Source organism: Haemaphysalis longicornis, unplaced genomic scaffold (genome assembly GCF_048455015.1).
Source record: "Haemaphysalis longicornis isolate Haplotype H1 unplaced genomic scaffold, Haemaphysalis longicornis Haplotype H1 scaffold_1, whole genome shotgun sequence".
NCBI lineage: Eukaryota > Metazoa > Arthropoda > Arachnida > Ixodida > Ixodidae > Haemaphysalis > Haemaphysalis longicornis.
The window spans coordinates 89,485,238-89,505,541 of record NW_027526203.1 but is presented as its reverse complement, the minus strand read 5'-3'; the positions used below and the strand labels follow the sequence as shown (position 1 = coordinate 89,505,541).

At 47.4% G+C, this 20,304-nt stretch overlaps 1 protein-coding gene across 3 annotated transcripts in view; it reads right to left on the bottom strand.

The window, feature by feature from the left end:
• LOC144177964 (organic cation transporter protein-like) overlaps nt 1-20,304 on the bottom strand; it is a 326,587-nt gene that overhangs the window by 195,249 nt on the left and 111,034 nt on the right. For 2 of the 3 annotated variants that reach the window (XM_077705526.1, XM_077705530.1), the window contains exon 1: nt 12,175-12,458. In XM_077705526.1, coding sequence (XP_077561652.1) covers nt 12,175-12,420 — 246 coding nt within the window. In that variant the 5' untranslated portion in view covers nt 12,421-12,458. Of the gene's footprint in view, nt 1-12,174; nt 12,459-20,304 lie in introns of those variants that run through there. The other variant, XM_077705534.1, reaches the window with a different exon arrangement.

The window sequence follows — 20,304 nt, the reverse complement described above, 5'->3', positions numbered from 1 at the left end:
TCCTTTGCTTTCTTTCAGTCATCGGTCTTCCCATCGTTCGCTCGGTCACGACGACGCCGACGGGTGCCGAAGGGCGGCGCCCTAAAATGTCTTCCCAGCGATTCATTTGCGTTGGGAGGTGAAGCAGACTTAATAAGGGGATCGTTGTAAGCTTGATTTTCGTAAGATGGCTTTCTCACATCGAGTGTTGCACAGTGAATCACGTCAATATTCGTAGGGAATACCATTACAGAAAGTGGCTCTAACGCTTGTTTTATTTAAACTATACCGAAACAAATGATATGACAATTAGCCGCTCAGACGACTCTAACACAACCCCGGGTTTATATAGTTTTGAAAATTACATGGTTCACAGTGAGCTGTAAATACTGGGGAATTCTCGTCCGCTGTCAATACATATGGGATTCTGCGGGAGGGAAACGGACAGCCCCATGCTTGTCCACCGCAACAAAACTCTAGTTAGTCAAAAGTTCATTCGGTTAATTAACCAGCAAGTAGGCTCATCGCAAATCCCAAGCAATCGTGTTTTGCTTCGTGCACCCCTTGGACTACGACCGAGTCAAAGCTTACGTTGAGTCTCGGCACCGCAGCTTTGCTGGTCATCCTTCTTCACAGATTGGAAGGGCACTAAATTTTTGCTTTTCGCCTCTATCAGAAAAGCGGCTGCCGCAGTTGGGAATCGAACCCGAGACCTCGTGCTCAGCAGCACGACGCCTTAGCCACTGAGCCACCGTGGCGGGTATGCTGCTGTTTTCATGCACCTAACTTTATAGGAGGCTCAGCCGTTCGAAATGTAAAGGCTGAGCAAGAAGTATTGGTCAGGGTTAGATAAAACAACCATGTGAGATTGGAAATGTAGCAGCCACGTCTTTGCCACCGCAACCACCCTTCATAATGATTATAAGATGCAGCTTCAGCATCAGCGGCCCGTCTCCCCGGCGCGCGAGTCAAGCCACGCGCCACGAACAGCGCTTTGCCTGGACGCAACCAACGGGCACGGTCCACGGACCCATCTTGTCATTGACTTGCTTGTGCAGTCATAAGTACGCGATGCCGCACTGCCTAATCGGCCGCCTATATAAAAAAACAGAAGCACCCCGCTTATTTCCATATTTAAACAAGCGAAAAGTTCCGTTTTTCCAGCGCTCAGAGGTAGTGGGGAAATGTTCCGATGTCACACAATATTATTCGATGACAGGTGGAACGTATACTATAGCACGACTTTTGGCAGCACCAAGAACTCCTCGAGAGATATCCACGGGCATTATTTGTCCTCCCCTCTACACAGTAATACCATTACAACCATAAATATGCTGTAAATAACTGCAAGCAAAGCTTACGTTCACTTAATTTTTTCCAGCCTCCTTACATATCCTGGTGCCAAGTGTAGTATTCATGAAAAAATCAGCGTGAGGGAGCAGAAAATGCATAAATGCACTTGTTTTGTCTTTTCTAGCTAATAATTCACACTTACACTATTATAACGAATAAATTTGCTAGATTTGCCACGAAGGCATTCTGATGCATATCCAGGATGTTGCACAGTTGGTTCTGTGTGGTATTTGCAAAAGGATGTTTTCGCATAAATATCCTTATCCCTACCAGAGTAAAACGCGGTGGTTGGTTTTCGCTAATTCGGGTGACATCGCCTCATGAAGACGAAGTACAATAGCAATACAAAAGTCTAAAAACAAGGGCGACGTTGTTTAAATATCTATTCCTTCCAAACGTTCCACTTTCGGCAGATACCCGGATCAAAAATGGAGAAGAACAAAGCTGTGCACAGCTGCGCGCTTCCTTTCCTTTTAACGTTGTGATTTTACGCCACAGCGTGGGAATACCCGATGCAGCGAGCCATTTCAATATTTTACGTAGTTCTGGCAGAAAGTAGTAACACGAGCAAGGTCAGCCTTAAGTCCCCAACGCCAAATCAACGACACAATCTGCGCCTGCATGGGGATGCTCCGTGAGTGATGTAGGCGTCCTCCATATTACAGCGAGTTCTTTATTGCCGCAACCGACACTGGGGGCGCCGCAAAAAACATCAGAACGTGCATTTCTAAAGTGTTTCGTTGCTCATCGTGTGGCATTGTGGGTAAAGGGAACTGACAGAGAATACAAAGACACAGAACGATGCGCAATTGTCAACTCGGAATTGCGTTCAGAAAACGGTAATATATAGTGCAGGTTGATTGATACAAGAAATAACAAAGAATACCAGCTATACTAGTGCGTTACAGTGAGCAGTGGCTGGCTGTGCATGTTGACCCTTCCCGACATGTAAGAAAAGTTTCCCCAATTTCCATCTCCATCTTGCCACTGTGCCGTTCACCAGCGTTGTCTTCATGGCTACGCGGGCTTTTTTCCAGACATTGCGAGCCGAAGGGTGTCGATCAAGCCACGTTTTAAACATGACCTGGTCAAATGCCGCTAGTGCGATTGATCCGTCTGAAGCACTAGATGAGGGGTTTGAACATTAACGTCCTTCGAAGCTGAACTCGGCATTACTAGGTAGCATGTCTTTCCTTAGCTAGACGCGAATACCGAAATGGAAATCCATAATTGTACAGCCCCCATGAGCTTACGAGACAACTCGGAATCTGTCCTTATGAAGTGGTTGCACGTAATAATGTCGCGATACTGTCATTGCCTGGTTTTAATTTGCCCCTCAAACCCTTCCCTTTACACAGTTCCTTTTGCGCTACCATTCCTGCATCTGCAATGAATTCGCGCAGTTTATTTACTCCTAACTAGTACTGATCAGCAAGATGCCCTTTTTATCTGCCTCACATGGTTTTACTCATTGAAACCTTCATTTGATACCCCACACACACTGGCGGCATTTATTAATTGTAACCTAATTTATGACTTACCATGACTATCTGTTGAGGATAGCGAGGAAGCAACTTTTATTTTTCCAAAGTGATTCCCCTCATAAAGACTTTCAATTTTGTACCCCATACCCCGCGGCAGCATCACTTTGATTTTTAACCGAATCGATGAGTCACCATGACTATGTCATGAATATGACCAGGAGGAATCTTTATCTGTCTCATGTGATGTCCCTCATTGAGACCTTCAATTTGACACCCCACATGTCCTAGCGGCACAAAACTTTGAATGTTAAACGTATCTATGACTCACCATGACTGCGTCATGAGTATAACCAGGAAGCAATTTTTTATTTGTCCCACGTGAATACCCTAACCGAGATCTTCAAATCGATACTCAATGCACCCTAGTGGCATCCCAATGAATTTCAAACCATTGTATGACGCACCTTGACTAAATAATGATCACGACCAGGATGTATTTCTATTTGTCCAACGTTATATTCCCAATCGACACTTTTAATTTGAGACCCCATGCGCCTAAGGGTCCTCATTAGGAATTCCCACCCTTATAATGACTGACCCTAACTAAGTCATGATTATGACCACGAAGCATTTTGTTTGTCCCCCGTGATTTCCCTCCTCGGCGCATAACTTTGAATTTTAATCCAATCTGTGACTATAACTCCCGCGTTACACGGTTCGCCAGTTTTCGTAAATTTTTTAGATGCAAAGCATCTCTTGCTCGGGGCTATGTCCGGCGTCCGTCCGTTGTCCGCACCTCTCCCTCTACAGTATAAAAAAAAGAAATAGTTAGCGGCGCCCGGTTTCGATACCACGACTCTCAGGCCGCAACGGGAGGTACGCGGCGCTCTTCCCACTGGGCTACAAATCTTTTTTTTCTTTATTACAGTTTGTCCCAAACAAAAAACTAGGTTACAGTGATTTTATAACATTCGCCATCTTTGTGATAACACAAGTTTAAAATCTCTTCAGCTGAACAAGGTCATCAAGCATTGGTAACCATTCAGGTGATTCGCTTAGCGCTTTGTATACCTCACGTATGTGGACCATACTCTCAATGAAATACTCTCTGGCGGGCCGCACATTGGGGTCGGCATGCCTGTCAGCCATCCTTGTGGGCCACAAGCTGTGCATGCTGATCAACATAAACATGTCGAATGCCACGCCTCCTGTATCACACACAGACAGAAAACGGATCCCGAAAGGGTTTATGGGCAGGTCCTTTTTAACAGTGCGCTGTAGGATGTCCCAGTGAAATCTCGCGTCTGAGCAGTCTAGAAAAATGTGGTCAATAATTTTCGGCTTTAAGCATATGCGACAGTTAATGTTTCAATGTATGTCTAATCCTTTCTCCTGGAGCCATGGCTTTACAAGAAGCGTGCCACTGTGGAGCTCAAAAAAAGAAACTTTTAACGGAGGCGCGCACGGGCATTCTCTTTACCCTCTTGAGCACATAACCTTCTCTTCCCATTGCATACATAGACCTGCATAGGGGAATGGGTAACATAACATCAATGAGGTCCTTACATAACTTTTTGCGTGGTACGTTGCTCAAATACTCAATTGAAAGTCTCACTCTCAATAAATTGAATGCCCATACAACTTCGCGCCACTGCGCTACAAATCCGAGACAGGAGCAAGTGCTACGAACGCGCCTTATGTCCTTGACTCATTCAAGCTACGTCAAGAAGCTACTGGTAACACGAAGGCACGCGAGGCTGAACGTTAATAGAAACGACGAACTGAAAGCTTTAGAGGAGGATGTTAGAGTCTCTTGCTCGGGGGGATGCCCCGCGTCCGTGCCCCGTCCGCAGCGCCTCTGATAATGATTGTGACAGGATGCTCGTAGGGACTGGCCAACCAAAGAATCCATCACGAGATAGGTTAACGTTCAACCACCGTCGTAATCTTCCCGTATTGGAGCCGCTGAAGACGAAGGAGAAGAAGTCAAAGCTGCAAAGAGGAGGGCGTGTACGTTGCTCTCGCCCCGTCCGCAGCGCTTCTGATGATTTTGGCAGGATGCCCCTAGGCAGGATGCGAACCAAAGAATCCATCACGAGATAGCTTCACGTCAACCACCGCCGTAATCCTCCCGTAGGGGAACCGCTGAAGAAGAAGGAGAAGAAGACAAAGCTGCGAAGACGAGGGCATGTACGTTGCTCTCAGCCGGTGCACCAACGTCAACAACCTTTACCTCACCAAAGCTGACGGAGGCTACCGATTCTACCACAGAGACGACAACATCGACAAGAACATGATGGACGAGTTACGGCGCCTCGAGCACCACCGCCTACACACCGTAACACAACAGTACTTGCGTGCCTTTGCCACCGGTGTGGACCCGGATGTGGAATTTATTCTGGCGCTACTAAACACCAGATCACTCAACATAACGGCAACACGCCAGCTGCGCGATAAGCGCACACGCGCGTTTCCTCTCTCATCTCCTCCTCCCCACTCCATCTGCTGTATATAATAAGCCCGGTCCGCGCGCCGCTTCCTCAGTTGCTGCTTGGGTTTAGACACGCTGCACCGTCCGATGAGCTGAATGGATGCCAACAGTTCAGCTTTGCATCACCACATAGTTCCCTTCGGGGAGATTGTGTAATTTTTAAAGCAAAGCTTTCTACCGCTACCCCCCAATTGTTCTTTCGCGACCATTGGTGTCACCAGAAAACTCCAGCGAACAAATAAAAGAATTTACTGGCACCACCCGGAATCGAACCTGGAACTAATAGACTAACAAAGCGGAAGCCCGTTGTCTTCCCGATTCAGCTACGAGCCCACGCGAACACGGGAAGACAAATCGTGTACTCACCAAGCACATCTACGGGTTTACCCCCTGCGTTCTCGCTGAATGCCACGTGAAAGCGTTACACGACCACTCACGCCCGTCTAGCGGCCCTGTGCGCACCTTGCTCATGTGCTAAGAGTTACAAAAATTAAAGGAAGCTCACACCAATCCATGGAATCTCACTTTTAGTACGCCAATGTGCTAAAGCCTGTGGCCTCCAGTGTTCACGTAAAAACTCACAGCTCCTTGTCGTCCGCTCTCACGCCAAATCAAGGAATACATTCAAATACTCCTTGATGACCAGGCCATCACTCCAAACCCCAGCATCAAGATCCTGAGCCTACATTTCCAGGCCAACACCAAGAGTGACGTGTCCTTGCAGCGCCTCAAAAACAGCATTTATCTAATCATGATCAGGCGAGTTGCCACCAAGAAGCGAGGCCTAAAAGAATCCGGTACCTTTCGATTATTTGAAGCTTTTGTTCTCTCGAGAGTTACTTACTATAAACCCCTATCTTCTTCTCGACGAGGAAGACAGAGATGTTTTTTATAATAATTGGAAAGGCGGTCGAGCAGGCCATTGGTCTTCTCATCAGTGCGTCCACACTGAGGCTGCTTAGCACGGGCTCCACAACACGGTGGAAGAGCTGATAGAAGGCCATCTTTCTAACCCCAAGGTCCGACTCAGAACTGCGGTGGGTAACCGCATGCTTCACCAGATTGTCTGGGCAGCCCAGCATGTCACTCAGCTTGACGTACTCCCAGACTCTTGACGACTAAAACTAAAGATGCTCCCTTTGCTTAGAAATATGAACCCCTCACATGACGAGGGTCAACGAAAATCACGGGCTCAAGCGCTAAACACCACCCTCGGTGGGGCTCATGCAGTTATCTACACAGACTTCTAACATCGAGGGCAGCAACACGCCATCATCGTGGCTACCTACAGAACCAACCTCTTTGCGTGTACCACGCTTAGGACCCAACAAATGACGGCAGCAGAAGAGGCAGCCATCACCTTGGCTCTTACTATACCAGGGGTTCGGAGGGTAGTCCCCGATTCCCAGCAAGCCTGCTGGAATTACCAGTCGCGTTGGGTGTCCTGACCTGTACTGCGCCTGCTCAAAAACCACTCCCCAAAGGGTTCTATTCAGCTCATCTGGACCCCCCCCCCCCCATGCTTCAATGGAGGGCAGTCACCCGCGTGTCACGTCCAGGGAGATAATCCAGCATTATCGCCTTCTGAGACAGACCGTACCTTCACCTTACCCTGACCTTTCCAGAGAACAACAAACTACCCTACGGCTCATACAATCCGGGCTCCTTTCCACAGCCTACGCGTCTTCACGTCTCAGAAGTAGGAACACTCCGCCCCGTAATCGGGGTGTGCGACTTTAGCCCTGAGCACCCTCCTCTCTTTCCGTCAACTAGCCAACAAGAGCAATGGGAGATGCTGCTATCCAGGCCCTCTCTACCTACCCAGCTTCAGCGGGTGGACAGAACACAGGCCGCGCGGACTTCATATGGGCCCCACAGAAGAAGGAATCACTCCCCAAGGCTGCACTCTGCCCCCTTCAGAAATCTGAACAGAAGTATTTCTTCCTCCACCTTCTCAGCCGCAAGTCTCGTCGCCTCCGTCCGCGGCGCCGCAGAGATGGAGAAGTCAGATCGTTTAACACCGGGTTGGAGCTTACTTTGATTTTACAAAAAAAAGTTTCCACTCTTGCTACACCAATACAACTCAACCAAACACCGTTCATGCATGATGCATTAATTTAACCTTACCAAGAATATCTCTTTGAAGTAATAAATGGTGTGGTTAAGAGCATTTCACTTCTCTCTGGTTTTACTATTTGTAGAGCGATGTGAGTGATTTTAAGTGACGTCGCATGAGTAACCGTTATGGGTGCCGTTTACAGCTTTGCTTTCCAACCACATTCACGGGGTGGATTGGCGCAATTTTTTTTTATCTTTTTAAGTTTAATTTTTGAAAATTTTGTTAGAACAATAGTTTACAGTTACGCTATTATAACGAATACAGGTTGAACTTCCGTGATATCTGCATGTTTGTGGAAATGGTAGGCGTTACACGGCCCTGGCTGGGGGAGGCGGGATACTCGGCAAAGAATGCTACACAAAACAATTTACTGCCTTTCCACTCTGTGAAGAAGGACGACCAGCAAAGCTGCGGTGCCGAGACTCAACGTAAGCTTTGACTCGGTCGTAGTCCAAGGGGTGCACGAAGCAAAACACGATTGCTTGGGATTTGCGATGAGCCTACTTGCTGGTTAATTAACCGAATGAACTTTTGACTAACTAGAGTTTTGTTGCGGTGGACAAGCATGGGGCTGTCCGTTTCCCTCCCGCAGAATCCCATATGTATTGACAGCGGACGAGAATTCCCCAGTATTTACAGCTCACTGTGAACCATGTAATTTTCAAAACTATATAAACCCGGGGTTGTGTTAGAGTCGTCTGAGCGGCTAATTGTCATATCATTTGTTTCGGTATAGTTTAAATAAAACAAGCGTTAGAGCCACTTTCTGTAATGGTATTCCCTACGAATATTGACGTGATTCACTGTGCAACACTCGATGTGAGAAAGCCATCTTACGAAAATCAAGCTTACAACGATCCCCTTAAGTCTGCTTCACCTCCCAACGCAAATGAATCGCTGGGAAGACATTTCCGGGCGGCGCCCTTTGGCGCCCATCCCTGGGCTCAGCCGTGTCGGCGTCGGCGTCGTCTCACGAGCGAAAGATGGGAAGACCGACGACTGAAAGAAAGGAAAGGAGGATAATGTTGCGAAATTTGGGGGGGGGGGGGGGCGGTTCGCCGTAGCGGCACGAGCCAGCGCTCTCCGAAAGAGTGCGGGGCAGTATGCTGGGGCAGTATTCTGGGCCCGCACCGAGGCGCTCGACTATTGGCGAGAACGTGAGTGGGGTGTTCGCGTGACAATGATGTGCGTTCGCTTACTGCTATGTTGACACTACTGACGTAACAGCCATATCGTGCGCTATGGACGTAAAAAAATTCCCCGCATTTCCCCGAGGGGAAGAATGTGAAAGTGCGAATGCACGAGTTGAATTTGCGCGGTTCGGTAATGTTCGCGAAAGAGAGATCACACACACACACACACAACTACAAAGAAAGAAAGATGCATTTATTCACAGACACCTATTTGTGTTGTCGTTGTACTTGATTGCTAGAGCGGATCTCAGCTTTGAAATTTCGTGTCAGTACTGCTTTAAGCAGGTGCATTAGCCCTTCTCACGCCCAATTCTTGGCCAATCACCCACGTGGGTATGTGCCATGTAAGCGGCCAGGCAGCGCGCGCCCATCTCCCCCCGTTGCCAAGGAAGACGAGGAGATTCCTGGCCAATCCCCCACGTGGGTATGTGCCATGTCAGCGGCCAGGCTGCGCGCGCCCATCTCCACATGCGCGGACATCGCCGGTGGACGCAGGTTCAGGGTCGCTTAAGAAGTGCATTGCACTTAAAATAAATTACACCACATCCTCAAAGTGAACTATATGGCGATGCAAAGCAGAATTGTTGGCGTCCATTCAGCTCATCGGACGGTGCAGCGTGTCTCAACCGAAGCAGCAACGGAGGAAGCGGCGCGCGGACCGGGTTTATTATATAGAGCAGATGGAGTGAAGAGGAGGAGATGAGAGAGGAGACGCGACTGGCCCCTTATCGCGCAGCTGGCGTGTTGCCGTTATGTTGAGTGATCTGGTGTTTAGTAGCGCCAGAGGGAATTCCACGTCCGGGTCCACACCGGTGGCAAAGGCACGCAAGTACTGTTGCGTTATGGTGAGCAGGCGGTGGTGCTCGAGGCGCCGTAACTCGTCCATCATGTTCTTGTCGATGTTGTCGTCTCTGTGGTAGAATGGGTAGTCTCCGTCAGCGTTGGTGAGGTAAAGGTTGTTGACGTTGGTGCACCGGCTGAGAGCAACGCACACGCCCTCGTCTTTGCAGCTTTGTCTTCTTCTCCTTCTTCGTCTTCAGCGGTTCCCCCACGGGAAGATAACAACGGTGCTTAAACGCAAAGCTATCTCGTAATGGATTCTTTGGTTGGCCAGTCCCTAGGGGCATCCTGGCACAATCATCATCAGAGGCGCTGCGGACGGGGCACGGACGCGGGGCATCCCCCCGAGCAAGAGACGCTAACATCCTCCTCTAAAGTTTTCTGTTCGTCGTTTCTATTGACGTTCAGCTTCGCGTGCCTTCGTTGTATCAGTAGCTTCTTGACACAGTTTGAATGAGTCAAGGACATAAGGCGCGTTCGTAGCACTTGCTCCTGTCTCGGATTTGTAGCGCAGTGGAAAGAGCGCTGCGTACCTCCCGTTGCGGTTAGAGAGTCGTGGGATCAAAACCGGGAGCCGCTAACTGTTTTTTTATATAGTGTAGCGGGAGAGGTGCGGACAACGGACGGACGCCGGACATAGCCCCGAGCAAGAGATTCTTTGCATCTAAAACTGCGTTCCACACAGTTCGGTTGGCTGAGTCATCATTGACATCATTGTTATTGTTGACATCATTGTTGACATTGTTGACATTGTTGACATCATTGTTGACATCATATTACGACACTTGCGACAACAGTCTGAACCCGGCCTAAAACGCAGTTCGCGGTCCCTCCTAGACGCACTTCGCCCCGCCGCCGCAGAGGCTCACCGTCGAGAGAACCCACGAGTGAGCGCTCCCCAGTGCACTGCAGCCATCAGGAGTGACAGCTGGACTGCGAGTGGCGCAACCGGTCGTGGGCATATGCAGCGGCTGTTGTGAAACGCGCGCATGCGCTCTCAGCCAGTTCACACTGAGCAATGAGCGATGCCACTCGTGGAACTGCGTCGTCGGCCGCTGCTGCTAAACGGGCTGCCAGAACAGCGGCGCCCAAATATTGCTTTAGGGAGCATCGTAATCGCCAGCCAAATTTTTAAAAGAAATAGAAGCCGTCTCGTATTAGAATATAAAGGCCCTAGGACCTTTTAATATTGTATAATTTTTTCCATGCGTCGGTGGTCTGGCGCGCAGTTTTACGATCCCGGGCATTTCAGTGGGCTCCGCAACGTTGCTCTACGCTCGCTAGTGATTCTTGTCTACATCGCTCTGTTACCGGAGACGATCTGTTGGAATCCTAGCCATAGGCAGCTTTACTGTAAAAAACAAAGGCACATCCATGAACGGCTCGCACCTCAGAGACTCGCGGAGACAGTCCGCTTTCACAAAAGGCGTTTTTCAAGGATGCAGACCATCAATGTCAGGGACCGTAACAGTAAAGAGTTTCGATGTAAGTGAACTGAAGAGTGAGCACACATCCCTCGCCCAATGTTGTTTGATTCTCCGGAGGGCCCAACTCACCGTCGAGTCTGGACCTCGTCTGTTATGAACACGAACACGCAGCCCAATTCAGGAGTTTGGTATTCAATGCATACGTGTAGATAGGCTGGTGGTGGTGATGATGATGATGAATTGATGATATACGTATAATTGCTTGCAAGCAGCGCTAATAATCAAGGCCAGCAGGTATAGCTGTATTAAATCTGCAGCGTAAATTGTTTCCGACCTTACAGGAGTTACGATATCATGTCGTACCGAATGAAAGAATTTGAGCTCAGTAATTTGCACCCACATGATTTTTAGCACGCGCGAACTTTAAACCTTAGAATCCTCATGAATTCTGAGTCCATTTGAGCGAGTAAATTCTGAGCCCGAGTGAGTTCGGAGTCCATTTGAGTTCGGAATTCATTGTGAGTTTTCAGTCCATTTTTAGTTCTGGGGTCATTTTGAGGTTTGAGTCCATTCCGAGTTCTGAGTATATTTTGAGTTTGAGTCCATTTTGAGTTTTAGTACAATTTGAGCGCGGAGTCCATTTTTAGTTTTCAGTACATTTTGAGTTAGAGTACGTTGTGAGTTCTGAGTTCATTTTGAGTTTGAGTTCATTTTGAGTTTTAGTACATGTTGAGTTCGGAGTCCATTTTGAGTTTTCAGTACATTTTGAGTTCGGAGTGCATTTTGAGTTAAGTACATTTTGAGTTCTGAGTAGATTTTGAGTTTTGAGTCCATTTTGAGTTTGAGTGCATTTTGAGTTAAGTACATTTTGAGTTCTGAGTACATTTTGAGTTTTGAGTCCATTTTGAGTTTGAGTGCATTTTGAGTTGTAATCTCTGCTGTCTTTCTCGGCGTTTCCTCTGCATACAGCGTGTGGTAAGTTGCACCCTTGAAGCAATTACCAACATTTCCTACTTACTCAGACCACACTGACTGGGGCTTTTCAGGAAATGTTTTTGGGATTGCATTCGACGTACCGGTACCCCTGCCTGCCAGTGACTACCTGGCCAATAAGGAATTAGAACGGGTCAGTGGAGAAATTCTCGAAGGTACCAAATACGGCCAAAGCGCACCTCGCTGAGCCGGTCACGGTGGGCATGCGCAGTAGTCATCATCGGGTAGCTACAGGGACCAGGTTCTGACCTAGGGCGCTGGCGCATGAATCCAGCGCTTCTCTATAAACCCTTACCTGACTCTGCGGTGCCATGAAGGTTAGGGACATGACGAACATCGACGCCGGCAGCCCGCGCAGAATGCCGAACAGCAGCACAGGCACGTGCCACGGGCCGACAGGGTCCAGGACGCTCTCCAAGCTGGCCATCCCGCCTGGGCCGGGCTTTGTCTGCACGTTAATAGACGAAGCCGGCCACTGCGGCAGAAGTCCTCGCTGGACGCTGAGCAGAGCGACGTTTTTCGACACCGCGCCTTTCGCCATTCGTGCTGCCAAGTGTCAGTGGTTAAGGCGGCAGTAGGGAACAGCCACCGCGACTGGGCGCTGTAGAACGCGCGCGAGCGGAAAGACGCCGGGGGGTTGGGCAACGGGTTCCCTCCCGCGTTGGCGTCTTCGTGGGGGGCTTGTTATGCTTACTTCTTGTCGTTTCCCAACTTTCGCACCCTGGTTTGTGTGGCGTGCGGGTCGCCTGGCATTGGTCCATGCGCCTAGTGGCTGCTAGCGCGCGGTATTTCCCCCACAAAACATCCATCGCCAACGGGGGTCGTTAGCAGGCGAGGTGGTCTGCTGCTGCTTTTATATGCTTCCTTTGTTTTGTGCTTGCCTGCCAAATCAATGCAGGCTAATATTTTTAACACTGTTCATCACTATGCAGATGTTGCGCAAACATCAATTAAACTCGAAAAAAGCTGCTGTGCACCTTTTCAATCTCCACTAATGTGAAACCTGGGGAGGGGCGAGGCATGCAGGGTGCACCGGTGTTCCCCACAGCCAATGGGCAATTAGAGGCAGAAGACGGGTTTGTTTAAACCATATCAATGTCCCGGTGTTTTTTTTTAGTACGAGTTATGTTCTAGCGCGAGATGTAAACGAGTTTGGCGGTGTTGTAGTACAGTGACTACATGAGACGACGGTTACGACGATGACAACGACGACACCAGACGTTCCGGGTGGTCCCCCACAGTGAGTGCGGATGCCAGGGGTGAACAAGCTGGGTAGACCCCCAGCCTATTTCGGCAGCGTTGCATTACTTGGGTAAGCTGCGCCTATATTTTGACTAGGCCAAGAAAGCATATCACTATTAAAATGGTATAGAAAGAGGTGCGCACACGCATATGCCCCTTGTGCTCACACTCGAGCAGGCGCGAAAGCCGGCTTCAGTCTCATAACACCCGCTCTGCGCTGGTGCACCCTCTACAGGCGGTGCAGTTTTTTTTAATTTTTTCGGTAACGCCACCAGACCGAGATAGAGCCTAAACAGCTCCGCTGTTAAAAACTGCAACCACCAAAACTGCAACCACTGCAGCCAAGGACGGCACTGGGAATAAACTTTTTTGTATAAATTGAGGCTCATTTGTAAAATCTCGTCCTCGGACGAGGGTAATGGTTATTGAGCCCTAGTAAGGCGAAGCACAAGAGAGTAAGTTTTCGTTTATACAGATACGCGCCGATATGATTTCAGGTGACGATACAGGACAATAGTCATTCAGGGTGAAGTGGACGGGGAAGGGAGTTTCGCTGCCGCGAGTCTCCTGTTTAACCAGCCACTGGCGTTTCAAGGAATTCGTAGTACAAGAAAGAAATATTTGGCGCTCCTCTTCTTGATATTGAGTAACTGCGGAAATTGTTATGCATATTGGCAGAATGTTTAAACAAAACCAGGGAGTTTAATTTCAAGCAATTGATTGCACTGATTTCCAACTTTTGACATCCTTCGTTGGCTGCTTCGCACGGCAGTGTGGTGCCTATAATTGGGCCGAATAATGGCAGAACAACGGCAATTCAAGCCTGTGTGAAGTCTTCACAGGGAACACGTGCAGTTTAGCTGCCAAAATTCATCGATCCTACAGTAGACAAACAATCTTCCCACCACAAAAACCCCCGATGGGTGCACTTGGTTCACTTGCGCGCGAACATTTTTCCTCCCGGAACGACCTTCATCCTGTTCTATGCCGGGTGTGAACCTTCGGCGAACCTGAGCAGGAAACAGAATGAAACCGCTATTGTTGCTAGATAAACTCGAACTAATACCATTAGTTATTTTAGCATGACAAATCAAAGCTGGAAGGGACAAGAAATGAAGGATTGCCGCTTCTCGACGCAACGGTTCGTCCATGCACGGTTGAAACCTCCCATGTACACATGCTGGCACATTTCAACTCCCTGATCAGTCATAACAACAAAAACGCTATATTCTCGATCATGGCCCGGTGTCACTGGCGCTGCCGCAGGGTGGCGCAAAAAAAATATAAACTGTGCAACCTTGAGGCGGTATGAGGCATTGCTTTCCTTTGATACGGAAATAATTCTCTGTCCGAGTAAATCGGACTCACCCACACAACAAAAGCCCCTAGTCAAAGTAGTTTGAAAAGGTGCGCGCACCTAGAAAATTTGGATGCCGGAGAAGAGCAGAAGAGAAGAAAAAAGTCCACGCCTGCCGTTCTCAACTACAGTAAGTTGCCCCTCTCCTTCGCGGCTTTCAACCATCGAGGCACAAACTCCGATGTCGCCCTAGACCACGCCCTAGACATTCCTTTTTCGGCCATACTATCACACAACGATGCGGGCCGTCATTGCGAAGCCTTGCTGTTCCGGGTGTAATCTTCCGTTTTTTATTACATGGGTCTGCCGACAGGTGCGCGTTTTTCAGCGAAACCAAGTAATGATAGCACAACAGCTGTGAGAGAACGCAGCGCAGTTTTTTTCATTCAAGGTACTCCAGGACCTTCCGTGCACTGTGTATTTATTCATCGGGAAGAAAAAGCCGCATTAACCAGGGAGGAAACGTGGCGTAAGCCAGGCTGGGGGCGCGCTGCCCGTTTCATTGTCGCTCGTCCCGTCTGCCTCTTTATTTTGTTTGCTCTAGCAATGTTTTATTTCCAGAGATGTCAGTATCCCGGGCAGTCCAAAATAGAGTTCTTCAGTTGCTCTCTCTCTCGAGCGAGTGTGTTGTCGCTCGAAAAATTAAGAACGCCCGCCATCAAAAGAGTTTCCCTCCGGTATTGAGAGATGTTGTTTCGTCATTATGCCGGAAAGACGTCCATACTGCACCAAAGCGAGAGCAGACGTGCACTTGGATGGCTCGTGCTGGGGATGTCGGCAACACGTGCGGGGACGACGAGGTGCCATACCCGCAAGCTCAGGAATGGCATTGAAAAAGGGATCTTGATCTGCAGCATTGGTCTATGCTGGTGACGTGCGCCGTGGGAAGCCAAGACACGTTAGGAGGGCCTCCGCCTGTATGGTCTGAATATTTGTGTTGCACGTACCAAAAAGTGCAGGCAGGCTGTACCGTATAAAAACCAAGAAAAGTGCATGGTATTGCTGCATCAGTGATTTCACGGGCATTCTTTGCGTCTTGACACCGGTAAACAGGGGGATATAGGCACTGCAGAGAGCCTCTTAAAAAACCGTGCGAGCGCCCCAAGATGCGTCAACTGCGCCGAGAAACAGCAAGGGGTGCCTGAAAAAAAGAATGCTGCCATACAGCGTAGAAAAGCTGTAACGAGCACCTAGGGGTCAAAGACGCAATATCAGCGAAAAAACACGTTTAGAATTTGCACATCTCAGAAGCGGCAGTATATGGAGGAAAGAGAATGGGGAAATGGTAAGCGGTCATAGAAGACGTACTAACGAGTTTAAAGACTCGGTGAAAGACTCGGTGGGCACGGCAGCACCGCAACCGTCATGCTGTCTAATCAAGGAATTTTCTTCCTCGAGCAGGTACTGCTGGTTTGTGCATCATGCCAAGCGCAAGCCCCAGATTTGTGCTTCTTCAGATAGGCTGCCCGCGCAGCCGATATCAGCGTACGAACGCTCTCTTGCTTGTAACCCGGACGCCATGGAAAGACGACTGCTCCCTAGGAGCTGCCTATAAAGTCGGCACCTTCGGGTATCGGCTTCAGTGGGCACGGCAGCACCGCAACCGTCAAGCTGTCTAATCAAGAAATTTTGTTCCTCGAGTAGGTGAGTTACTATTCCAAGTATGGTTAATTCAGAATTACAATATGGTTAATTCACAATACATAATTCACAATTCGGTTTTCGTGCGGGAAGTTCCACTAGCTTGGCTTTACAAACCTTAACCGATTTTATTAAAAAAGGGCCCATCTCCCCGCGAGGGGGACTCGAGTAAATGCGTCGCATAGGAGTGGGTGTATTGCGTTAACTTTTAGTGTTTGGGGAGTTGGTGGCAGTGAATGCGTTGTAGAAGCAGCTTCTTGACGTAGTTTGAATGAGTCAAGGATATAAGACGCGTTCGTAGCCTTTCATTCTGTGTCGGTTTTGTGGCGCAGTGGGAAGAGCACCATGTACCTCGCGTTCCGCCCACAGGTAGTGAATGCGTTGTATCAGCAGCTTCTTGACGTAGTTTGAATGAGTCAAGGATATAAGGCGCGTTCGTAGCCTTCCATTCTTTGTCGGCGTTGTGGCGCAGTGGGTACAGCACCATGTACCTTGCGTTCCTCCCGCAGGGTCGTGGGATCGAAACCAGGCGCCGGTAAGTATTATTTTTTTATATAGTGTAGGGGGAGGGGTGCGGACCTGTTGTTAAGAGCGAGGAGGGTAGCGTGATGTGGGAGAGGAGGAGTAGGGGAGAGGGCGCACCTGGAACGGCTGTTGCGGACGCCGAGGCACGCCGACAACGCCGGGTGACATCGTGAGTTAAAGAAATGCTCTTCATTTAAAATCTATTGATTGTGGTAAATATGTTGGCTCAGTATTCTTAGACTTCACAAAAGCTTTCGATACCATCAATCACAAAATTTTATTCATGAAACTGGAAGCATATGGTATAACCGGTCCAGCACTTACCCTATTAAAAAATTACTTGGTTGATAGGCAATACGTGGTAGCTGCAGCTGGCTCGTTCTCCGACTGTCAAACTATTAACCAAGGTGTCCCGCAGGGTTCCATTCTCGGTCCCTTATTGTTTATTATTTATATCAATGACTTACCAAGCTTTTTACACCGATACAACGGTCTTTTATATGCTGACGATACCACAATACCATTATCAGACAGATCTATAGTATCCCTAACTGATAAATTAAACGCTGCTTTAACGGATGTGACTGAGTGGTGCTGCAGAAATAATTTAAATATTAATCCTACTAAGACTAAATTTATGATCTTTAGAAGCCACCAGAAAGTGTTAGGTATGTTGCCAGAATTAAGACTTGACTCTAATCGGATCGTATCATGCGACTGCGTCAAATTTCTTGGTATAATTCTTGGCACTAACCTTAAGTTCACATCTCACGTCAATCATATCAGAAAAAAAATGGCATTTGGCATTCGGGCATTGCTCAAGGCACGACCTTTCTTTCCAACTAAAGCTTTATTATCACTTTACTTCGCTTTCATGCACAGTCATATCAACTATGGAATCACTGCTTGGGGTAACACATATCACACCCACCTATCATCCATTCAGCACATTCAAAATCAAGCTATCCGTATCATTACTAGCAGCCCCCGCCATTCAAGTGCATCACCTCTTCTCCGCGAAAATTCAGTTTTATCGGTCACAGCATTGTTTAATTTTAACTCAGGTATTTCTTTTTTCAAACTACTCAACAACCAATTATGTTTTGAACTTCTTGACGTAGGTACTTTAGTGAATCATAACACTACTAGATTTGCCTTGAATAATAACTTGTTGTTACCGAAGGTAAAAACTAATTATGACCAGCAAACATTTCATTTCGCCGCCATTAATCTGTGGAACCGCCTACCACTTAATATCAAGACATCACATTCTATCACAGCCTTTAAAAAATCTCTCAAACATCTTCTTCTAACCTGATATGTTTCCTAATTTCTTTGTTTTGCTGGTTTGACTTTCGTCATTTGTTTACACAGTAGTTTTTTGTGTACTTTTGTAAACCGTTGGTATTTAATTGTGTAAATGATAATTTGTTTTTTGAATGCCGTTTTTATGTACATAGCTTAATATTTTAGTACATTCCATATGAAAACCATGCACTACATGTTTTTGCTTATTTGTTTTCTTCACTAATGTTTTATTGCACTTGTTTTTGCTTCCGCTGCTGCTTCTGTAACGTTTTTTGTGTACTTCATCATCGAGGGTCCCAGTGCAGTCTATGACTTCGGGACCCTTGTCTTTAAACTTGCTTTGTAACCGTTTACTTTTTATGAAAAAGCTTCAACTTCAACTTCAGGAATGATAACCGTTTTGTTGTAGTGCTGCCGTGCCCGAGTGTGCTGTTTTCTGAGTTTGCGTCTCTGTGCCTCTTGCTGTCTGGTGATGTAGAGCTTAATCCTTGACCTTACGTTAAGGTAATGTTGAAAGAGCTTTGCGGTGGGCAAAAGGCAATTCGAGAAGAGCTAAACGACATTCGGAAGCGGATGGGGCAAGTTGAAAACACCTTTGAAATTGTTAAGGACCGATCAGATGCCTTAGCCAAGCTAACAAAAACAAAAACAAGAACTAAACGAGACTGTTTTGAGGCAACAAGAGAGAATGATCAATTTAGAGGGCCGAAGCCGGCGAAACAATCTCATGGTCTTTAGAATCGCAGAAAACGAAAAAGAATCTACTGAAGACCCCAAATCAAAAGTTCTAACCGACGTTTTCGAAGAAAAACTTGGTGTGATATTGACCACGGTGGAACGAATACACAGAGTTGGCAGAAAAAATAGTAATAAACCCAGACCAGTTATCTTGCGGCGTTTTGGCTGCAGAGAAAAATCGAAACTGTACCAAAATTGCCAAAAACTTAAAGGAAGTGGCATTTCCATCGGCGATGACTTTTCCAAGGAAACACTAGGGAAACGCAAGCTACTCTGGAATTCGGGAAAACAGGAACGCGATGACGGTGAACGAGTTCACTTGAATGATGACAAATTAATAATAACCAGCGACATGTTTGTTTAGGATTACTCCAAAAACGGCCGAGTAGGAATTAGACGCAACAATAATGCCACGCCGTCCGAAGACTCGGAATGAGGTCATGTCAATTTAAACACTTCCGCCCTTCCACTGATTAACCTTAATGTTAGGAGCCTCACGAATAAGGTAGGTGATCTAGAATACTTGCTAGCTAGCTATGATCCACATATTGTCACTGTCAGTGAAATATGTTTACGTTCTGAAATTCAAGCCTCTGAAATTATACCCCCTGGTTAGAAAATATTTCGCAATGATAGAGAATCAAGAGGAGGAGGCGTAGCCACTATCGCATAAGATAATCTCGAGTGCTCTTTGATGCCCGTTATTCCAAATCACGAGAGGTTTTGTTGCATCCTTGTACAGGCCACCAACTGCGCGCATATCGTATTTCGAAAATTTACAAAACCACTTGGAAGGACTTAAGGCCTCAAAATGTAAGCTGATTCTTGCGGGAGATTTTAACCTTGTGGGTATTGACTGGAACAATTTAACAGCACATGCGAAAGAGCAGGCTAACTGTGGAGTTCTCCTTGATATTGCTGTCAATAATGATTTGAGTCAAGTCGTTCGTGAAAACACACGTATAGCCGGATCATCGCAGTCTAAGCTTGATTTAGTTTTCTTTGATGCTTGTTTCGATAATTACGAAGTAGCAATACAGAAGGGGCTGTCTCATCATAAACTCAGTTCTGTTGAAATTAAAACGGGTCTTTCTTCGGCCCGCGCCCAGTTGAAGACCATACGTGTTCGCCAGTACTGACGATACAAGAATGATCGATTACTTATCATTTACGTTGGACAGTTTCCAAGCAGAAAGTGACGTCAATAACTTGTGGCTGCGGTTTAAAGATATCGTCTCGTATTGTATCTCAAGTTTCGTCCCACTGCGCATACAGAGAAAACCGAAACAAAACCCATGGGTAACTCGAGAAATAATTCACATAAAGAGACAGATCGCTCGCCAAAGACGACAGACAAAAACGAACTGTGAAAAAATAGCCGAGTTGTCGCGGCATTTACGAAACAAGCTTAAGACTGCGAAAGAAAAATACTACACCAATACCTTGTCCAAATTTATGGTCTTTTTCCCGCACCGTTTTTGGCGTCAATGATCGCAGGCTCAGAACCACCCGTACAGCATTATCATGAATGGAACAGTTCTGCATGACCAACGAAGGATAGCGTCACATTAAACACGTTTTTTCATTCCGTATTTTCTCCGCGATCGTGCGGTG